The sequence below is a fragment of the Lissotriton vulgaris genome, chromosome 2_2 (assembly GCF_964263255.1).
Source record: "Lissotriton vulgaris chromosome 2_2, aLisVul1.2, whole genome shotgun sequence".
NCBI classification, from domain to species: Eukaryota; Metazoa; Chordata; class Amphibia; order Caudata; family Salamandridae; genus Lissotriton; species Lissotriton vulgaris.
The window spans coordinates 33,781,915-33,804,760 of NC_141688.1; the positions used below are offsets into that span (position 1 = coordinate 33,781,915).

At 45.8% G+C, this 22,846-nt stretch overlaps 1 protein-coding gene across 1 annotated transcript in view; it reads right to left on the minus strand.

The window, feature by feature from the left end:
* Nucleotides 1–2,894: 2,894 nt before the first annotated feature.
* The window catches only part of HEXA (hexosaminidase subunit alpha), a 121,950-nt gene continuing 101,998 nt past the window's right edge, over nt 2,895–22,846 (minus strand). Inside the window, exons 12-14 of the mRNA XM_086959243.1 lie at nt 9,564–9,654; nt 8,432–8,536; nt 2,895–4,111 (exon numbers count right to left, since the gene is read on the minus strand). Of these exons, the coding sequence (XP_086815369.1) occupies nt 4,048–4,111; nt 8,432–8,536; nt 9,564–9,654 (260 nt within the window). The 3' untranslated portion in view covers nt 2,895–4,047. The remainder of the gene's footprint in view (nt 4,112–8,431; nt 8,537–9,563; nt 9,655–22,846) is intronic.

Consider the following 22,846-nt stretch of genomic DNA (forward strand, 5'->3'; position numbering starts at 1 on the left):
ATTCATTTTGATTTGAAGACACTAATTGCTTATGTTGTGCCATCAATTCCTTGCCTCTCCAGCAGTTATTTCCTGACTCATGGAGAGTGATTTAATCATATGTAATGATAGCTTCTTATGACATTATCATTACTATATATAACTGCTTTCTGAGACCTTAGCTTTTAATATCAGTGTAAGCTAACAAATAGATCTGCTGCCTGAACCTTTAAGGTCTTTTAACCTGAGTTATGCGCTCTTCTGCCTCGGACTGTAAGATCTGTCTACCCTGAGCAATTATTCTGTCTCAGGCCCGAGATTTACAGATATGGGTAATTTTTCACTTGACCACTGTGTTCTTTCCCAGAAGACATTAAGTCACATTACATGACTGCGGATATATATACTCCCAAGGAGCAGAAACAGAAAAAGACAGGAATGAGAAGGGAAGAGCTAAGCACAATTGTAATACTTTTTGAATAAATAATTATATGACTTTATGCCATTTGGCATAACCATATTATTTTAACTGCTTTCAAACCTGGGGTTTTCTGGTCAGTTTCATAGGTGTATCCACTAAACACCTTTGGCGAGGATGAATTATTGGAATATTTTGCAAGAACCTCCTCAAAATTGCCTGCAAAACCTTTGATGTTTTAGCCATTTTTTTTGATTTGTGCTACAAAATGCAGCAATTGGCCACCATCACTTTACACATTTTCTTGGGCGAAAGGAGGAAAAATTCCTCCAAATCTTGCTCCCCAGAGCGGCTGGATTCTCTCGCATTGTGCTATCGGATTGGGAAGCAGGGCCCCACAATTTACAAAACTCGCTTAGCGGTCACTGCATAGAGTTTGAACGCGGAGGCACACTGAAAAGAGGCTCAGAGTCCGAATGTAGACCCGATGTTGCCCAACCTGTTCTACCACGCAAGCAGCCCTCTACGCAAGAGCAACTCCGCAGCCCTTTACAGGTCTCCAGCACCTCTTCCCTTCCTACTGAGAGCTCTCCATCTGTCAAACAGAGGTCTGTGCGGGTGCATATGAAGCCCGCACGGAGAGTTAAGAGGTCAAATCAACGCAAGCCTAAGACCCATCTGCCACAACATCAGATAAAGCTATACTGAAGTACTGCAGCTCCAATCCAAAGAAAGAGTACCAATTCGTTTTTGAACCAATTTGATATCAAAACCTCTTCACGCTATCTCGCGCGCTGAAGGAGCCAGACGCTTCTTCAAGCCAGCAACGCCGCTTCTGAAGAGCAGTACCGCCCCCTCCTGGCACTTCATAAAATCGCAAGCGCTGCCTGAGGACGAGCACTGCAACAGTACCATCAGTCTTTCAAAAACGGGTTTCCTGCACAAATAATGGCACTTTTACATAAAAAAACACCCGCCAATGACAACTTACCAACCCCCCGAAATCCCCCTCACAAAAATTCTTTAAAAATTCAAGAAAACGCATTTTGAGATGCAAGTCTTTATTAAAACTGTACACAAAGTAAACACAACGCATATATACAACAACCATTTAGTGCAAATCTCGCAGACGCCCAACTTTAATTAAAGCGCCCGAAACATGTAATGGAGATTTGGGTGGCATACAGAATAGTGGGTTGGAGAAATGTTCAGGCGAATTACGACCAGAAGTTTGCCGGCAGACAGATGAGAAAAAAAAGCACAACACATTTGTTTCTTGAGACCCTGTGAAGGGCTGGGTAATGCATTTACTTTAGTGATCATTTGCTTTGCCTAGGACCCCCGACAGTGCTCTTGAATACAACTTCCCCATGAAAGCAAGTTCCCCAGGAAGGAAAACGGTGTGCTGCTCCCGCCTGCAGGGTCCCCTGGATGTTACAGCAGGTAAGCGCCACGAACAGGTGTCACTTCTGGGGAACTGGCTTTCAAGCATGGGCTGGGGACTTCATGGTCCAGCCTCAGTGCAGGGCAGCACACGCATTTCTCGTTCCGCGAATTCTTCACTGTGCGGAACGAGGGGAATACTGGCGCAGTAAGGCATTCTGCCTTTTTAAAATTCGGGCTGGGCAGATGCGAAATGGGCCAACCTGGAGAAAGTTCTGCAAGCGCGGACCATGGAATCGATGAAAACAATAAAAGGGAAAAGGTACTACCCAATCAAAAAAAAGTCATTAGCAATCAGAGACAAGGTAACGTTGTGGATGCAGGGAACTGGACCGTGAAAAGAACAGGTCAATACAATAGGATGCAGGCTAGACCAACAGTATCACTAGTTTTAGCCGGGAGGAGGGTGAGGGTGTGAAATGAAGTAACTAGGTCTCACAAGATACCAGCAGGAGACTGATTCCAGCAGAAGATGTCTCGCCAGGAGTCATTCTGCTTGAACCAGTCTTTTGGACGCAATAATGGGCTCAACAATTGCACGAAGACATCTTACAAATTAGGCATGGTCTACAATCTCTGGAGGCAACGGCCAAAGGCAAGTTTAACTTGTTTATTTTCCTCCCTCTCTGCTTTCAATGCAGGTCTCAGTGCAATCCCAGCTTGGGACCCTGGACTCCCAGTACCCTACCACCTTGTTCCTGGTACATGTAGGTACGTCATTTGACAAGTTCTGCATACAAGCAGAAACCCTGGGGCTCTGCAAGTGGGAAGAACAGCTCTCCTCTCCTAGCATCTGCTAGATGTACTTCATGGAGGTCGTGGCAAGGAACAAACATACATTCATCACCAAAACTAACAATTTTACCAGGGTGGCACTATACGGCAACAGGTCATTACGCTGCTGGAAGGAATTAAAGGCGTAACAATAGCAAACCAGCAATCCTCTCGATAAAAATCTGAAAAGGCATGACAGTTTCAGTTCATAGGTATTAAAAACCTCGGAAAGTTACGCACTGGTCTACTAATGCTGGAAATAAAGAAACTGAATAGGTGCTCGAAAGTAGGAAGAGCGTGCTTTATAAGGAATCCTGGATAAAAAGTTTAATGTCATCAACCAAGTTAAATGGGACTCGTTTCGAACACGAGGATAGCACTTCCCTTCTTGTAAAACTTCCTTTTCCCAGTTAAGCCATATGGTTGTGTCCTGTCCGCAGTCTCACTTGAGGGGCAAAGGTTCAGACTCACCTGGGGATAGCCACTTTATCCGAAGGTCTTTAGTAAAGAAGTATACAAGGGAGCTTTGTGTCTACTGACCATGGTCACATGAAATGTGAAAAATATTCACACCACCACTGGCCAGGTGGTGGACTCGTAGCCATCGCTTTCACACTCATCTACACAAAAAACATATGTAAAAAGAATCACAGTTGTTGAACATCATTTCAGTACAATTACTACGGTCCCAAGTAAATGTACATAAGATACTCAAACTTCCTCTAGACTACGCATGACCGAGAACTACAATTTGGTCCTGAGTTTGGCAGCATAGTCCTTCTTGTGCTTCGTTGTTGCCCTGCCGCCAAATTGACCTTTTGTGCAGAATGGCGGCACGTAGAAGAGGACGTGGTCACGTATCTCTGATCGATGCACGTTCCAGGTTCTTCTGCTCCAGGGATGTGGTAAACACACCTCCCCCCAAGAACACAAATCTACTACGATGTTATTCCCACCCACTCCCAGCCCCTCAACATCCAGAATCTCGAAGTTATGTCAACAACACCCATTGTATACTCCACCCACCCCAAAAAATAAACTATCGACTTATGTCTGGCATGTAGCATACATCTCACATCCAACAAAACTGCCACCATGATGTCCCGACACCCGGTGCCCCCCCCCCCCCCCCCCCCAGCCAAAATACAATGCACCGTCAAAATATCCGAAACGCCAGCTATTGAAACCCAACAATAACGCAGCACTCTAATCTGACATTAAGTGGGGGTTCTGTGAGTGCTGAACAACCCAGAAGCAGTTTGTGATGTTCCAGACACCAGAAATAAGATCCAGATGATCATCAAAACACCAGAAGCCACCACCTCGACACCCCAAGAGCTGAGGGTAATGCCCGACAAGGATTCAGCAAGCAGAGTGTCAATCCTAGTAGCCGTTGTACTCCCGACAAGGATTCAGCAAGCAGAGTGTCAATCCTAGTAGCCGTTGTACTCGGGGTCACAGACTCCAACGTAGAGAGGCTCTGCCCTTACTCTTCGCCTAAGAATGGAAACAGAAGGAACCATTGAAAAGGACAGAGCAAACAGGGGTACAATGTGACCACTCTGGCACAACTCCGGAGTAATCCACACACTTTTATGAGATAAAGAAGTGTCACAAAGGGCCTAGACTACCTGGTATGGTATGAACTGGTATGTGTGTGGTCGGAGGGGTTTGTTCTCAATGCTCTACGTCAGCAGCATTAAAATGAGATGTACTTCGTTGCATCACCTTGTCATGTAAAAGAGTAATCATAGTTGGCACAAAAGTACCTTGGTTGTTTTGGGTCACACATGTACTAGTACACATTCATACACAAGCTGTCATTCCTCAGGAAATGTCCACAAATTGCCTGTAGTTGGTATTTTTCCTATCTGCTGTGGAGGGAAATTAACAATTTGCACAAACAGGATCATTATGGCAATGATGTGCACCCATATATGGGAATGAAGGGCACCCACACATGCGAAGAAGGCAGTGAACCCAGTAATAATGAGGAGATAACTTTCCAGCTTGGGAAATTGGAACCTAGATGCAATCCTCAGGCTACAAATTAATTACACGTTAGATACATCTTTTTAGCTTAAGTAGTCGGGCAACCAACCAGGACTAAACCCACGACCACCCTACCCGACAACACACGCTCAATGGTTTCCTGAGAGCATACATTTAACCAAGAACACAGATTTAACTGTTGTGTACTCTGCTACCACTTCTTGTTGGATTCGGAATAATTGAGCTTGCTTTTCTTCAACGTGTTTGTTTCACAATGTACACAGACTCCACTTTAGATTCATGCACGTTTCCCCTTTTCACAATAAGTAGATGTGTAAATGTGCAATGTATGTATTATGCAGAGTACTGTATTCTGTTAATTTGGTGCTTGATTTAGCACCATTACCATGGCGAGAAACAACATAGGGAGCAAGAGGCACCAAGCAATGGGTGAATCTGCAGTACAATTTAAGGTTACATGTGTGTCCCTTTTTCGCTGGGGATAGTATTCAACGTAGAACACACTAGTAGCGTTCTTTCTGAATTGCAGGACGTTCAAATCTGATCTCAAGTCTGTGGGGATTTTGTACCAAGTCTTGGCTCCATAGTGGAAGGCGGCTTGTCTTCGTTTCCACCCTTGCATACTGTAGCCTCAAATGATGTAAAATGGCGGGGGGTGGGGGCAAGGGGGCAGAATGGTGTCTGATGGGATCATTTCAAACCATCTATTGCAAAAGCCGGATTCATTGAAATGTATGTCCCTGTCAATTTGCCTAATTTCTTCTAAATGATGGCCTTTGAAACATCTGTTTTATGTATGACCTTCATACCCTAGTTGCATTAGAATACAGAGTGCCCCCTTTTCTTTATTTACCTTTCTATTACCAGCAGCATTCAAACCATGCCTGCCTCATTTGTAGCAGTAGCTCCATCTCTGGATGAATCCCAGAATGCATATGGAATCCCGAGGGACAGCCTTAAGCTTATGTTCAACCAACGAAGTAAAGACCCCTGTTTTAAGCCAAGTCCCTATAATTCCCAGTAGTTGTTATGCTACTCACCCTCTGGCTGATCATCCCTTCAACTCGCCCTAACCCGGCAATCTGGATCCAACAAGGGCAAGGGCACACTTTGCCCACCCTACAGCTAATCTCACCCTATGATTGTGCAGGTTTGCAGCAGGCCTCAGGAAAAAGGAATGGGAGAAGACACTGGATGTTCTCAGACTGCCTGGTTGCACAACTGGGCTTAGCATGCACTGCAGAAGTGTTGATGTTTAGAGGTACAATATCATTACCAAGGCTTTAGGATGGTCTGCCGTGCAGTCTGTATTTCCACACTATCATTAACTGAACTCATTCTTTCATCTGAGCTGAAATACAATTAAGTTGGCTATAGTAACTGTAAATAACACGATTATAACAAGTTGCAATGCTAAAGAGAGCTTCCTTCAACATTTGAAAATGACTTTGTGATTTGCTTTTATTCAATGTGAGAAGAGGGTACCAGTAACTAGAAGGGCATTCTTTAGTATTGCACATTTTGTTTATCACACTGGAGATCATATATTTACCAGCACTCATATGATCATACCAGTTAATAATAATTATGTGCCAAGATAATTACACTGGAGTTTGCCAAAAGAATAGTTTCTAAGCTATACAGGAACTTCCTTGCTGAATTACATGTGCAGCAGCGTTTGTTATCATAACAGGGAGCTCCTTATGAAGTAAACAAGTGGACATGATTTTAATGAAGGATTCCTTGTGAAAACAAACAAGTGCTGTGCAGTACATCATACTTTTTCATCGCTCCTTTGTCAAATGGAAATTAATGTCAATCTTCATCTTTGCAAAATACTTCTTTGGTTCCAAGATGTCTACTGCCAGCATCACGCAAAAAAAGAGGTCAGGGATCCCAACAATCCGGGCTGCAGCAACTCGCCATCAAGATTGCCTTACAAGGGCCCTATGGACCACAAGCAAGAAATACTCTAGATATTCAAGATGGCTGCCAACAGTGGCAAGTTGCATAAGAGTGCTCTGGGTCCATGGCAAATGTAAACCTTCTGGCTTTTATTCGGGTGTTACATGAAAGACGTCCTTCTGAGACAAGGCTTCTGTCCAAGCAGCACGCACGCGAGGACTAACCTTCCATCCTCTTCTGAAGACCTGCATGCTTCTGGAGCCTCTGAGTACACGCACTTCTGACGGGGCAAAATGTTTGGTCTGTGGTGTGACCGAGGGCATAATTTAGCCTGCAGGGTTTGGCACATGTGGGTAAGGGTGGTGGCGGGGGGGGGGGGGGGGGGAAGGGAGGTGATTGTAAGTAGGGCATAGGGGAAGCACAACAAGTACATCTAGTGGCTGATTTGCTCACTGTGAAGCCAGACAACCTGGGATCAATCCCAGCTTTCCCATATGACCAAACTGTGTGATCGTATGCAATTGCTGTATTTACTTAATTATCACATATCAGAAGACGTCAACATACAGGACTTCCCATAGTGTGCACATAACAATTGTCTTGCCTCTTGGTTTACTATTGTTGTTGTCAGAGTGAGGGGAAGCACACGTTTCTCAATTCATGTTTGAAAACTATCATTAAAAAAAAATTCTCAATGCACCGATATAATCTGATGTGCTGGGGATAAACCCTTCTGCATGTTAATGAAATAGTTTTTTCTGAATTCAAAAAGTGTACCCTATTTTAACACGTTTGTTGCAAGATGCCTTTAAAAATGAAGGAGTTCCTTAAATTAAGCGGTGCTGTACACCGTAGCTTCCTTTAGTTAACTTCTGTTAACCTGTAAATAAAGGCTTGCCCGTTTATTTGACATTTTTCAGTCAAGTAAATAGTGTAGAGCTGCTGTTGAGCAGGTGGCTGCATGCAAAGGTCAGAAGGGCCGCAAGCGGCTCCCAGTCCATAGTTTAAGTATCGGATCGTCTCATAAAAGCATGCTGCACCACATCCGGACATCTTTGTACTCATGTTCCACTTCCTTCCTCAGTCAGTAGCTTTCTCATAGAACAATTATGTTATCTAGACTGATCTTATGAACCAGATGCTTGCAGTTGTGCAGAAGACTATCACAATGCACCCGATTATAAAATTGCAGTATTCAATGCACATTTTGATTCCAATCCTATTTTATACGGCGTTTATTTGCACCGAAAAAAGCTGATTTTGAATTTGATTCCAGTCCTCATTTAAAGGCAATGCAGGATTTTAAATTGACCCTTTCTTTCAAGATTGACTACATTCTTAGACTTGATTCTCTTTTTTGAGCTGGTCCAAGTCATGGGGTCGATTACCCTATGGCGATAGAGAAGAATCTTGGATCCACCTTCCTGCATCGAAGCATGCAATCGAGGTGTAGGGTCTCTCTAACTCACAGTCAGCGTTAGAGGTGTGAGGTGTTAGAGAATCATGGTATCTAGTTCAAAACCCTTGGGGTGGAAAGGAGATTGGTTTCGTTCCCCAGTAATCAATTACTGAGGACTGTTATAAATATTCCCCTTAATGGTGTTTTAAATACATTTATTGTACTGTTCATATGCCAACTTGACCTGGAGCCTTGGATCCATTATGTTACATTTAAGCGTAAGGCGCCCATGTTTATCCCTCCTTAATTTAATCAATTTTTTTTTTCACTGAAATGCAAATGGTCACCTGTTCTCTTTAGGGACTTACACAAGCTTCTTGTCTTGTGTGTTTATTGTTTAATGCAAAACTATTTTATTACAGTCTTGAAAGCCATGCACATAGGAGATTTAGGTAGTGACCTCAATGGTCACTCGGTTACACACACACACAAGTATTTACCTCAGTAACCGGCAGCGGAACTCAGTTAGCCGGTTATAAGCATCTTGGAGGTCCCTCACATGTGCATTACTCCAGAGCCTCTCTGCCACTGCTCCAGCCCTGGGCCTGCAAGGAAAGAAGAGACACAGTGGAAGAGACAAAACACACATTCAGTCAAGTGAAGAACAGTCAACTGGAACAGGCCAGAACCATGTAGGGAAGAAAGCTAATCAAGTTATCAAGTAAATGGACAGAAGCAATGGTGACACAATCCTTAGGAAGAAGACGAGAAGTCTTTTGGTGGAGTTCTAGGGCAGCTATCAGTAATTGAGCTTAGCCTAAGCTGGATCAAAGCAGTGGAGCAAAAGCCTCAAGTCCCCTACAACCCCTGAAAAGTTTCATGGTGGAACACCACTATATTGCAAGCATGTAAACAGAGAATAATGGAAAAAGCCTCACTTCACAGACTGCCCAGGAGGAACGTCAGATTACTGCTATGCGCAGCTGACAGTTTGTATCAACCTACCGCCTTACTACCCCCCCTCCCATGACAAACCCCACTACGGCACAGGACATCAACACAGCAGCTGCATAATCTGTTACCAATCGTATGTTTATCTATTGAATACTTACAACTTATTAAAATTCACATACCAGCGCACCCAAAGTGTAGTGCCAAACACAGTAGTGCGTGGCACTTAAAGTGGGCCACAGGCTAAGAAATAATTAATGCTTAGGTGACAGCCTATTTAACATAGGATAGATCTGTTTTATCACCACCTTTAAGATTGGTTGTTCTCCAACCTACACTGGAGCGGTGGGAATGTGTGTCTCATTTGAAGCACCAAGCGAGTATTGCCTCCTAATACAGAGCAACATATCGATTTCGTTAGGAATGCGAACAGAAGGACTGCTACATTCTCACTTAACTTCTACATGTATATTCCGTCCCAATTGCATATATAGTTGGCTAAATTGCAAAATAATTTAAATGCACAGATCAATCAAGCAAGTAAATTCTAACTTGAGAGATAACTCACTTCCCTTATAGTTACGCAATTATCTGGTCCAATCTCGGACTAAAATAAAGCCTGAAAAAAAGCGAAGAACAGCTTACCATTAATCAAGGAGCAGCCTTAAGGGGGTAGCTTACCAGAGTCTTGGCTCAAGGTTGGTGGCATCCACATACTCTCCCCACATGCAGGCCTCTCCGCCTACCACCAGCTCTTTCTGCTCTGCAGTTCCTGGGGTACAGAATAAATGAACCTGATTATGTGCCTGAAGGCAGAGAGGGCACAAAGTCTACAGCAAAGAACTCGAACAAAGAAGATACATAGAAAACAACAAATATCCAGAGAAGCATAGTGAACCGGAAAAAGAGAAGTGTCTGCATGCAATTCAGGGAAAAAGTTGTCCTCAGCCCAGACACCTACAGAGAAATTACCCATTATTCTGAAACACAGAAAGTGTATTTGCATGTCAGAGGGTGATTGCTTCCCCAAGTTACATAATATTGGATCAATAAACCTCGGAAAAATGCTCAGAAGAGATGCATAGACATGAATAGATTTAAAATCAAAGAACCAATGATCAAAGGTATGCAGCAGAGAGATGACAATGTCTCATAATGTATACAGCTTAATCCTTTGACTCCCATCCCTATCTTTTTACATACGGATCCGTCTCATGTGTACAGTGTATTTGAGTCTCATTATCACACATAGATCATGAGCTTCAACACTGGTCGTATCAAGTAGTTCTATTCTCTACACCACTCAGGATCAAAACAATCCTCCTTACATCAGATTGCGCCTGATAGCATCTGCACGAACTAAACTGGTCATGATGACAGACCATACTAGTCGCTATAAAACCATACTTGTTTCAACTTTAAATGAATCAAACACAATAAGATGATGGACGGAGCACTGAAACTTTTCAGACACTCACCCCAAGTCACAGATCTGGGTTGAATCCATCATCGTTCTTCTGCTCACTTCGCCACCCGAGTTTGGACCCAGCCATATGCAAATCAGTCTTTATCCTTCTGCTCATGAGAACAGTCCAGCCCGAACTGCCAGGCCAGATCCTCCCTGGACCGGAAACAAGCATTCTGGGACCGGTTTCGGGGTTTCACCCCCATCAGCTAAGCTAACCTGAATCCAGTTGCAAAGTGAGAAAGGGACCCACCAGGTCTAAGAAGCAATGTGTTGTAGGCTCTATTGAGGGAGGGAGGGAGGGTGGGGGGGAATTTTGGATGCTACGCTTAAGGATTCACTATTGGAGTCAGTCAGGGACCTATGCAATAGCCTTTTTGAAGCTGTGGCGAGCAAACTGGAACCGATTTACAATTGCCTTGCATCTGTTGATGTTAAACTATGTAATATCAACCTTCCCGCCCTTAAGCAGTATTCTGAGCTGCCAACCTCGGTTCCTGGGCCAACACCCCTCTTTCTCAAAAAACAATTTGCCACTTCCATCAAGGTTAGAGCTTGAGCTTAAGCCAGCCCCCTGATCCAACCACCTAGCCCCACACCCAACCCCTTAACTTCCCTTCCCCACGAGTCCCCACTGGCAATAGAAGTAGGACTAGCACAGTTTTTTTTAAATGTTAGTTTATTAGTCAATTAAACCCATAGACAAAATAACAGTTTAAAATACATAAAAAATAGATAATAAGGGAATTTGAGATACAACTCGGTATAGCCACCAATTATCGTGCTACATGCACTTTGCTTTCTTCAACTTTCCTTTCTAGGGATTTTAGTTGGGATACCAAACACTAAGCTACGTTAGATAAAAGTGACTAAACAGGGGCTGATCGTTATCCTGATGTCTAAAAAAGCAAGCTTTCCACACAGATAACTAAAAAGTCCCTGAAGTGAATAAATATGTAATTAAGGTGCATATAAGCAGGACTGAGGCAAGTATGAATACAGTGCCAGATGGACAATGAGATCCACTGTTAAAAAGCAACTATGCAAGAATAGACATAATTAAAAATACAGAAATAGTTAAAGTAGTTATCTGAGCCTAACAGGACAGGGAGCTGCTAGTCTCAATCCCTAGCAACCCGTCCTTCACAGTTTCTGTGCATGTTAAGTTAACATAAAATGTTTCTGAGTTATTACATTTTAGAATTACGTTCAGGGACTCCCTCCAGATTACAAATTGCATATCCTATTAGCTGATCATTTTCTTAAAACAGATCAATAACTGAGTCAGTCTAATATTCAGCATGGTGTTGTTCGGGTCCATGGACTCCACCAGTGCATTGCTGCATGACCCAATTCCCCGTTCAAGGAACTCCCGCCATAATAGAAATCTTCGTTGAACCATCAGAGCAGGATAAACACAGACAATGTTAAGCAAAGATTCAGTCCCCCGATGGCATAGACGGCAGGACCGGTCTTCACTTAGACCGGACAGCCTCCATTTTGGCATGAGGTCTAGCGTGGGTATTTCTCCGAATCTTAGGGCCAGAAATTACTGTTTGATCTTCCGGTGGTAAGGTGCGGCTAGCAGGGTTGATTCTCTTAGAGTGGAATATTATTTCAACACCAGCCACCCATGGCGACGTTTTGACAGGGTTTCTTTGTCTGCCACCCAACTTGGCAGTTTAGTAGATTTATTTACTAGTTTCTTAAAAGTTTGCCAAGAGATATTAAAATTCCAAAGGTCACCCAGATAAAGCGTCGTAATACTGTTTTCTAAACATTTCTTGTGACCAACGTTGCCCCTTTGCAAGTAAATTTCGATCCAGACTAGATTAGCCAGAGTGTTTTCAGCTGCTGCTCGCAGGTTATAACACAGCTTTACAAACACCACCAGCCCAGCGGCCTGCCTGTTTTATAAGCAGAAATTCTAGCCGGATTTGCACAGGAGAAGCCAACTTATAGGCTCTTATCAGTTTTTTTAACATCATTGAACAGCATAATCTCCATTCTGTATGCAAGGGTTGGCAACAGTTTGGCTTTGATAACTGATCCCAGGGGCTTTAGATCGTGGCCTTGAATAGAGCTGGCCAGTGATGAGAAGCCTAATTAAGGGCCTGCGCTTTCGCCCTAATCGACTTCTTCTGAGAAACAAAGAAGCCATTTGCATCTATTTTCACTCCTAGGTATACATAGAGTTTGAGCTTCTCAATGTTGTTTCCATTGATGAGCTAGCGCAGTTGATTCAAGGAGGCATGCCGAATTCCTGAATTCTGATTTTGGCTGCTGCCCCTGGACGGAAGATTCTTCATATGGGAGCCGAGCTAGACATCTCCACCCACGCTGTACACCATATGTCATCATCCCGGAGGATGTCCCCCCTGCTGGATGAAGGTGCTTCAGAAGACAGGGACAGCCTAAGGTTCAAGGAAGCCACTGGTGCATGAGAACCCAAATTGGTCAACAGCACTAGTGGATAACATCATATTGGCCCATGGAGTGGACTGGTTAGGCCCTTCCATTTAAACCACACAAGGAGACTGCAATGTGATCAACTTTAAAGACCCAGGCCGGTGAAATCTCTCCTACTGCGGTTGAACCTTGTATTGCAGAATGGTAACCAAATCCATGCTTTTCCACTAGGGTTTTTCTATCGTCCTAACCTCCCCCTAGCGGCAAGTTAATCTGATCTTGGGGCTAGTCTCCCTTCCAACCTGACGGCCCACTTGTACTTGTTTTGCTTCCCTCTCAGGCCTGCTAGATAATGGCTGACTGTTCACCAATGGTAATACTGAGCCTTGAAATCAGGAGGCACAAATGACAAAAAGAGGCTCCCAATTCCACTTGCGTTACTATGGAATCTAACGTGCTACTGGTTAAAGATCATGAATCCCATCATGCACTCGATCAACATGATGATCTTTCCATGATTTTTTGAAATTTAGCTGGGATTGTTCCCAAACTGACTGATTCTGAATGTTCCTCCTTTATAGGGAAGCAGGATGTTGATTTATTCCAAGAAACGTGGGCAGCAGAAAAAGTGTTTGTAAATGGGTTTGTCCCATATAGTGTGGAGGCGCAGCCCCCAATGAAATCCGGGCTGGAAGATATGGGTGCGTAGGTTTTAGTAAAAAAAAAAAAAAAAAAAAAAAAAAAAAAAATCATGCTCACACACACACAATACTGGAAGTAGATTCTCCTGATCTAATGGGGCTTCTGCTTAAAGTTCCCTCTGGATCGACTATGGCACTATTTAAAGTTTATGCTAGATCAGTACCAGTTTACAATGAAATCACCTGCCCTGAGCATGCTAGATAAATACATTGACAGTTACCAGCAGCAGGCAAAAATATTAGTAGTGGGAATTTTTTATGTAACTTTTCAGCCCCCTCCATCTATCAGTGTGTTAATTGAGCAAGAAGATGAGAAATGGGATATACCTTTTTCTATCTGGTAAACCTCAACGCCACTTAATCAATGTTGCCCTTCATATTGCATCCATAGTGATTTTGAAGGGTCTCTGAGCATGCAACGTGCATTCTCGTTCTAACCAGTTAGGATCATTCAAGTTAAAAAGGGGTTCTTATTCAAACATTATTCATTATTTTTTTACAAGATGTAAGGCTATGGCCATTGCTCAAAGATATGAAGGTCGCAACTCATACACAGATAGCCATACGAGCCAGCTGGTTACATCTTTAACTGGAGATGCCCTTAAAAGAGCCCCCGCCATTTGCCATACTGTGGTCCCGGAGCCTATTTTAGCCAATAATTATGGAAGAGTCTCCTAGCCTCAAGTAATGTCAAATCACAGGTTGAACGCAGAGTGTCCAATTAAGAGGAAACTCCTGCCTTGCAGGAACAATCTTAGACGTCCATAAACGCCTTTATAAGAGACTGCAGTGCATTTTCTGTAAAAAAAATATATATATATAGAAAACGGCCTCATGCAGGTAACTCGCGTGAGGGATCCCAATGGTTCAATCCAGAGTGCAAATGGACTAAAGCGATGCTGAAATAGGCAGTTAAAGGGCGCAGACATTATTGAAGCACGATCTAAGTATAAAGTGGCACTTGCTGAAGCCAAGCAGGACAGGGAGGCAAGAACTGGCAGGATCTGCTGCAAAATACACAACAGCAGATCCTTCTGGCACATAATCTCTCATAGGATCATAGACAGTACAATCATATCCAGTCTGATAAGTGGGTAGACCACTTCTCTGTATTGTATGCCCTTAAAACATCTAAAATCCATCCTCTCTGCATGAGACCAAGAGGCCCAATTGAAGATGTACTAAATTTAGCTCATAGGAAGACAGCTGAGGCATTGTTCATTTGTCTAGAGGATATTCTCTCTACTATTAACAGACTCAAGTCCGCAAATGCTCCCGGACCAGATGGAATACCGGGTGACATGTATAAATCTAAACCACAGATGTGGGCTAGCTATGTTAATCTCTTATCAGCTGCAATTGCTGCTGGGCAGAAATCTCAGACACCTGGAGGGGAGTGGAAATAATTCCAGTTTTTAAGAGGGCGATGCCTGCAGTCCATACACCTATAGCCCCATAAGCCTAATAGACAACTTGCAGAAAGTTTTTTCACGACAGATCCTTGATAAACTGCAAAACTGGACAGATAATGAACAGGTCCTGTCTCCACTCCAAGCAGGCTTGCGAGCTAAAACAAGTACCTCTTACCAAGTCCTTTGTATGCTGAGCAGTGCATATTTCCATTATATGAGAGCAAACCTAAGATTATCTGTTACCTTCATAGAATGGTAAGCTGCATTTGATCTTGTCCATCATAAGAATCTATGAAGAGTGCTCGCTGAAATGGTATCCCCCCCTCCTCCCCCCCCGCCTCAAAGCCTTCCTAGTCCGAGCTTTCAGGCCCACATGACGCCAGTGGGGGGCAGGGTTCCCCATCACCTCCTTCACTGGCGCAACATCACTTCGGACAGGTGGGTGCTGCAAATAGTCCAAAGGGGCTACTCCCTCCCCTTCGAGGCGACCCCCTCCAGCCATGCCACCGCAGTACCACCGCGTGTCAGGGGATCACTTGAATCTTCTGCAAGAGGAAGTTACGGCCCTCTTGCCAAGGGGACCATCGAGCGCGTTCCTGGGCCAGAAGTAGGGTGTGGTTGTTACTCCCACTACTTTCTGGTTCCTCAAGAAGGGCAAAGGGGGCCTACGCCCTATCTTGGACCTTCGGAACGTCAACCGCTTTCTCCGGAAGGAGAATTTCAAGATGCTGACTTTGGCTCAGGTCTTAGCTGCCCTGGACCCGGGAGACTGGATGGTAGCGTTGGACTTGCAGGACGCTTATTTTCACATCCCCGTCCTGCCGGCCCACCGGCGATACCTGCGGTTCACGGTAGGCCCCGAGCACTTTCAGTTTACCGTGCTCCCCTTCGGCCTTACCAGCGCCCCACAGGTGTTCACGAAAGTGATGGCAGTGGTCGCAGCTCATCTGCGCAGGTTAGGGGTTTCAGACTTCCCCTACCTCGAAGACTGGCTGTTGAAGGCGGGCTTGCCCCAGACAGTATTCAGCCACCTCCAGACTATGGCCGACCTCCTGCACCTGCTGGGTTTCTCCATCAATGTGCCGAAGTCACACCTGTGTCCCTCTCAGAAGCTCCTCTTCATCGAAGCGGTTCTAGACTCGGCGCAGTTTCGGGTTTATCCTCCCAGGATATTCAGGCTCTGATTCCGATCTTTCAGCCGTTATCTAGAGTCTCGGTCAGGTTGACGCTGCGGCTTCTGGGGCTGATGGCCTCCTGTATCCTTCTGATGCATCACGCCAGGTGGCGGATGCGGGCTCTGCAGTGGGACCTGAAGTTTCAGTGGGCCCAGCATCAGGGCAACTTGTCCGACCATGTCTTGATCTCGGAGGGTACTGCAAGACAGTTGCAGTGGTGGCTCACGGACCGCGATAGGGTCAGTGGCAGATCCCTCTCCCTACCCCAACCGAAGCACGTAGTTGTCACGGACGCGTCCCCCAAGGGCTGTGGGTGGCCACATGGGAGAGGCAGAGATCAGAGGCCTCTGGTCTCCGGCGGAGTCCCGGCTCCACATCAACCTTCCGGAGCTGTGGGCAATCCGGCTTGCACTGAAGGCATTCAAGTTCAAGAATTTATATAGCGCACTACTCACCCAGAGGGTCTCAAGGCGCTTGGGGAGGGGTTTCATTATTTATCGAATAGCCAGGTTTTAAGTTCTTTTCTGAAGGAGATGTGGTTCTGTATAAGGCGGAGGTGAGTGGGGAGTGAGTTCCTGGTCTTGGCAGCCAAGTAGGAGAAGGATCTACCTCCCATGGTGGATCTTTGGATACGCGGAACTGCGGCGAGGGCTTGATTGGCGGATCTTAGTTGGCGGGAGGGAGTGTAGAAGGACAGTCGGGTGTTGAGGCATTCAGGTCCTAGTTTGTAGAGGGCCTTGTGTGCGTGGGTGAGGAGACGGAACGTTATTCTCTTGTTGACGAGGAGCCAGTGAAGGTCTTTCAGGTGGCCGGTAATGTGATCGTGGCGAGGGATGTCCAAAATGAGTCTCGCTGATGCGTTTTGGATGCGTTGGAGTTTTTTCTGTAATTTGGCTGTGATTCCGGCGTAGAGGGTGTTTCCGTAGTCCAGTCGACTCGTGACCAGTGCGTGGGTGACAGTTTTTCTTGTCTCGGAGGGGATCCAACTGAAGATTTTTTTGAGCATACGAAGTACGTTTAAGCAGGAGGATGAGACAGCGTTGACTTGTCTGGTCATCGAGAGTGAGGAGTCTAGGATGAAGCCAAGGTTATGTGCGTGGTCTGTGGGTATGGGTGCTGTGCCCAGAGCCGAAGGCCACCATGAGTCGTCCCAGGCAGAGGGGGATGATCCTAGGATGAGCACCTCCGTTTTGTCTGAGTTAAGTTTTAGGCGACTGTTTTTCATCCATTCGGCTACTGCTTTCATGCCTTCGTGAAGATTGGTTTTGGCGGTGATAGGGTCTTTGGTGAGGGAAAGGATCAGCTGGGTGTCGTCAGTGTAGGAGATGTTGTTAAGGTTGTGTTGACACGCGATGGATGCGAGTGGACTCATGTAAACGCTGAAGAGGGTGGGACTGAGTGATGATCCTTGTGGTACACTGCAGATGACTTCGGTGGCCTCTGATTTGAATGGGGGAAGTTGGACTCTCTGAGTTATCCCAGTTAGGAACGAGATGATCCAGTCCAAGGCTTTTCCTTGTATGCTGATGTTGCCGAGGCGTTGTATGAGGGTACTGTGTCGAAGGCGGCGGAGAGGTCGAGTAGAATGAGGGCCACTGTTTCTCCGTTGTCCAGTAGTGTTCGGATGTCGTCTGTAGCTGCGATGAGGGCGGTCTCGGTGCTGTGTTTGGCTCGAAAGCCGGACTGTGAGGGATCGAGGGAGTTGTTGGATTCAAGGAAGGCGGCGAGCTGGCTATTGATGGCTTTCTCAATGACTTTGGCAGGGAATGGGAGGAGGGATATGGGGCGGTAGTTTTTAAGTTCAGAGGGGTCTGCTGTGGGTTTCTTCAGGAGGGCGCAGACTTCGGCGTGTTTCCAGCTTTCTGGGAAGGTAGCAGAGTTGAAGGAGCAGTTGATGACATCACGGAGATGGGGTGCGATGATGGAGTCTGCTATGTTGAAGATGTGGTGGGGACAGGGGTCGGTTGGCGAGCCAGAGTGGATGGAGTTCATTAGGCAGATGGTGTCTTCAGTGGTGATTGGGTTCCAGCGCTGAGGTTGTTAGAGGGCGGTTTACGTTCGGAGGGGGGTGGAGAGGATTTTTCGTTGGAAGTGTTCTCGAAGCGGTTATGTATGTCGGCAATTTTGTTGTAGAAGAAGGAGGATAACGAATCGCAGAGGTCTTGGGAGGGAGTGATGTCGTTTGAGGCTGCGGTGGGGTTGGCGAATTCTTTGACGATGTTGAATAGTTCCTTGATGTTATGGGCGTTGTTGTCGAGTCGATTCTTGAATGCTGATTTCTTGGTGGATCAAATCAGTTGGTGGTGTTTGCGGGTGGCTGCCTTGAAGGTGGTCATGTTGTCGGTGGTTGGGTTTTTTCTCCATGTTTTCTCGAGAGTACGGCATAGCTTCTTGGATTTCTTAAGGTCATCGTTGAACCAGGGGGCCTTTTTGCTGTCCTGTTTGGTGTGATGGTTTTTCAAGGGTGCTTATTCATCAGCGCTGTGAGTGATCCATTGTTTGAGTTTGGTGGCGGCTTGGTTTGGGTCCGATGAGAGGGCGGGTGGGTTTTGGTTGAGCGATGTGAGGAGTTGGTCGGTGGTGATTTTGTTCCAGTTTCTTCGAGGAATAGGTTGTGGGGGGTTGTGGGTCGAGTTGGTTTTGTAGCTGAAGTGAACACAACTGTGGTCCGTCCAATGGAGATCTGTGGTACGATCGAAGGAAATGTATTTGCTGGAAGTGAAGATTGGGTCGAGTGTATGTCGGCTACATGGGTGGGGGTGTCAACAAGTTGTTTGAGTCCGAGGTTGGCCAGGTTGTCAAGGAGGGTGGTGGTGTTGCCGTCGTTTTTCTTTTCCAGGTGGAAGTTGAGGTCTCCTAGTAGAATGTAGTTCTCGGAGGCGAGGGCATGTGGGCTGATGAAGTCAGTGATGTCTTCGCTGAATTGTTTACGGGTTCCTGGGGGCCAGTAGATGAGGGTGCCTCTAAGTGTGGTCCTAGGGTCGGTGTGGATCTGGAAGTGGAGGTGTTCGGCGGTTGCAAGGTTATCGTCGAAGCTGGTCGTGATTTTGATGGTGTTCTTATGGACGATGGCGATGCCTCTTCCTGTTTGATTGGTGCGGTCTTTTCGGGTGATCTTGTAAGTGTCCGGGATGGCTATGGCGATGTCGGGTGTTGATGATGCGTTCATCCAGGTTTCTGTAAGGAAGGCGACGTCCGGTGAAGCAGTGTCGAGTAGGTCCCAGAGTTCAGTTGCGTGTCTGTGGACCGAGCAGGTGTTCAGCAGGATGCACTTCAGGTGGTTAGAGTCGGAGCTGTGTTTGGAGTTAGTGGATGTGGTATGGATCTTGATGCTGGTAAATTTGCAGGAGTGGCAGGCGAAAGGACCGTGGGTACGTCCCGGGGCAGCTTCGAAGCATTGTGGTGTGCGTTTGGGGTTAAGGGCTAGGAGGGTCGAGGTCGGGGAGTGTAGTGCAGGTGTTCACGGACAACACCACCGCCATGTGGTACTGCAACAAACAGGGCGGGTGGGGCCGTGGACCCTATGCCAGGAGGCTCTGCGCCTCTGGCAGTGGCTGGAACATTAGGGCGTGACCCTGGTGATTCAACACCCTGAACGCCATGGCGGACTAACTTAGCCGTCGGTGCATGATGGATCACGAATGGCGTCTGAACTCTGACGTGGAGCAAGGCCTCTTTCAGCAGTGGGGAGAGCCTTGGTTCGATCTATTCGCCACAGAAGAGAACACGCAATGTCATCAGTTCTGCGCGTTGGAATTTCCAAGGCGGCACTCACTCAGACGCTTTTCGTTGCGAGTGGAGCTGCGGTCTGTTGTACGCCTTTCCGCCTATACCACTTCTTCCCAGAGTTCTGAAGAAGATCAGACGCGACCGGGCCCAAGTTATCCTTGTGGCTCCGGACTGGGCACGAAGATACTGGTATCCCAAGCTACTCAGCATGTCTGTCGATCCCCCGATTAGTCTGCCTCTTCAGGAGGACCTTCTGTCGCAGCAGCAGGGGACGGTCCTCCACCCGAACCTGTCCAGTCTCCACTTACATGCGTGGAGATTGAGCGGCGGCAGTTGAGGCCATTTGACTTGCCTCCTGAAGTCTGTAATGTGATTCTGGCAGCCAGGCGTCCCTCCACAAAATCGGTATACGCCTGCAGGTGGAACAAATTTGTGGCATGGTGCACAGCAAAGGCTGTGGATCCCCTTTCTGACCCCCTTTCAGAGGTTCTCCTCTTTCTTCTTTCTCTTGCCCAGCAGGGCTCTGCTCTGGGCACTATTAACCCCTTCCATGCTCATGACGAGCTCAGCTCGTCATGAGGCACAGTTGAGCTGTGCTGATGACGAGCTGAGATTAATGAGGAGTTGTCGAAATTTGAACCACATGACCTCATTTCAAAGACTCGCAAGGAAATTGATGAGCGCTTACTAAAACAAGAAGAAAAAATAAAAGCACGTAAGATATTCAAATTTGCGCGTGACAAAGAAGATTATGCCCAGGGTAGAATATTTACCTTTGCGCGCAAATTCGACAGTGCAAAGCGTTCCAAATTTGCTCAACAAGCTCAGCAGGCAAAGCAAGGTAAATCTGACAATCAAGCATCAACCTCGGCCACGGTTCACATGTCTACAACAGGCAACACCAATCAAATAATTAGCGACAATGAGTCACTTACAAGTGCGCCGACCCCGGATGATGATGTCAGCAGTGCCTGGGAAGCGAGTTCGGTGATTCTGGATCTCGGGGAAGAAGTCGATTTTTTATCCCTGGAGAGGCTACAAACATTAAGGCCCCGGAACAAGCAACAGACAAAGGCGCAGCAGCAGCAGCAAAACGTACCAGAAACAACAGAAGGCGGGGCCAGCGCCGGAAAAAGCACAAAGCCGCCCAAAAAACCAAAGCGACAATACTGGCGCAAAAACAAGTAATTGACAATACGATAATCAATTTATCCTCCATTGATTTAACCTTGGCTGAAAAACAACTTTTAAGTCTTGGACTTTCATATTGTCCAACAACTGACTTTAATTACGCCAAGACACGTATAGATGTATACATGTATATTAGAAAGCTCAAACTCAAAAAATTCTTTGATATTAAGGAGGGTCTGAGTAATAAAACATCACAAGGAGTTGGAGCTGCCACAAGTATTCTTCCCAATGTGCCCACACTTCCGGCAAGTGATACCAAAACGGTATTGACAGTTCTTAATCTTTTGTCGGTTGATGCACCAGTGAATGATCTTGCATCTACACAGGATGAGTTAAGAGTAGCATCCATTTCCCAAATAGGAGCTAACATCAGCCCCTTTAAACCGGCGTCAAATTCAATCCTACCATGCCCAGAGACTCTATAGATGTCTTCCAGGACGTGGTAGTGGAAGACTTGAAGCATCTGCATCATCAGATTAAACATAAAAAGCGGTACAAAAGCAAACAGGAAACTGATTATCATTCGTTGGTTAAAAGACTGGGGAATGATAACAAAATCATTGTAACCACTGCTGACAAGGGGGGCAATGTGGTTATTTGGCCCCAGGATGCCTACATCGAGGAAGCCAAAAGACAGCTAAGTGACAATGCATGCTACTCCATTACTAATATGAGACACTTTGAAGCCTCTAAGGATGTACTAAAGAAACTGTTATTTAAGTACAAAAGGGAGGGCATGATTTCCTTGCAGGAATTTGAATTCCTCCATGTTGAATTTCCTGTTTTGCCTAAACTTTATTTACTCCCAAACATCCACAAGTTGACAAGACCGGTACCTGGCCGACCGATTATTTCGGCAATTGCGGGTGTGGCAGAGCATGTCACAGAATACATAGACTACTTCCTGCAAGACCTAGTCCAGGACCTACCTACATATGTGAGAGACACAGGTGATTTTCTTGCCAAGATACAAAATACCCCGTGGAATAATGGAATGCTCATGATTACTTTGGACATTGAATCGCTCTACACGAGCATAGAGCACAGGTCTGGCTTGAAGGCATTGGACTTCTTTCTTGGCAAAAGGCCCATGAACTGTTACCAACACAACAAAGTACTAATTGAGCTAACGTCTTGGTGTCTTAATAACAATTTCTTTTTATTTGGGAGTGATTTGTATTTGCAGAAGCGTGGAGTTGCCATGGGGGCCTGTTTCTCTCCCAGCTACGCGTGTTTACACGTGGGCTGGTGGGAGGAGCAGGTCCTCAGGCGGCAACACGCTAAAGTTTTTTCTGATCATATTTTGCTTTGGCTTCGTTATATTGATGACGTTTTTTTGTTATGGCAGGGGGATCGTGACAGTGCAGAAATGTTTATTAATTCCATCAATGTCAACAATGAAAATCTAAAATTCACGAGCTCTATCAGTGACTGTGAGGCTGACTTTTTAGATGTGAGAGTCTTTATTCACAATGGCCAGCTAGCCACAAAACTACATCGGAAAAGCACTGCTGGCAACAGCATCCTTCATGCCAGCAGTGCGCATCCACGGCATGTGGTTGACAATATCCCTTTGGGCGAGTTCCTAAGAATTAAGAGAATCTGCAGCACAGAGTCTGATCTTAAAATCTGTACTGATGAAGCACTGGACAGGTTTCGGGAAAGAGGTTATCGCGAAACAGTGTTGAAAACAGCAGTGGAAAAAACCAAATGTAGATCCCGTGCCTCTTTAATGGAGACAAAAAACACTGGTGAGCTATCGAAAACGATGGAGGATAACACCACGTCTCCTAGGTTTATAACCTCTTACAGTAGACAGGCCAGACAAATAAGATCCATCGTAACCAAGAGATGGCCAGTCCTCAAAACCGATCCAGTACTT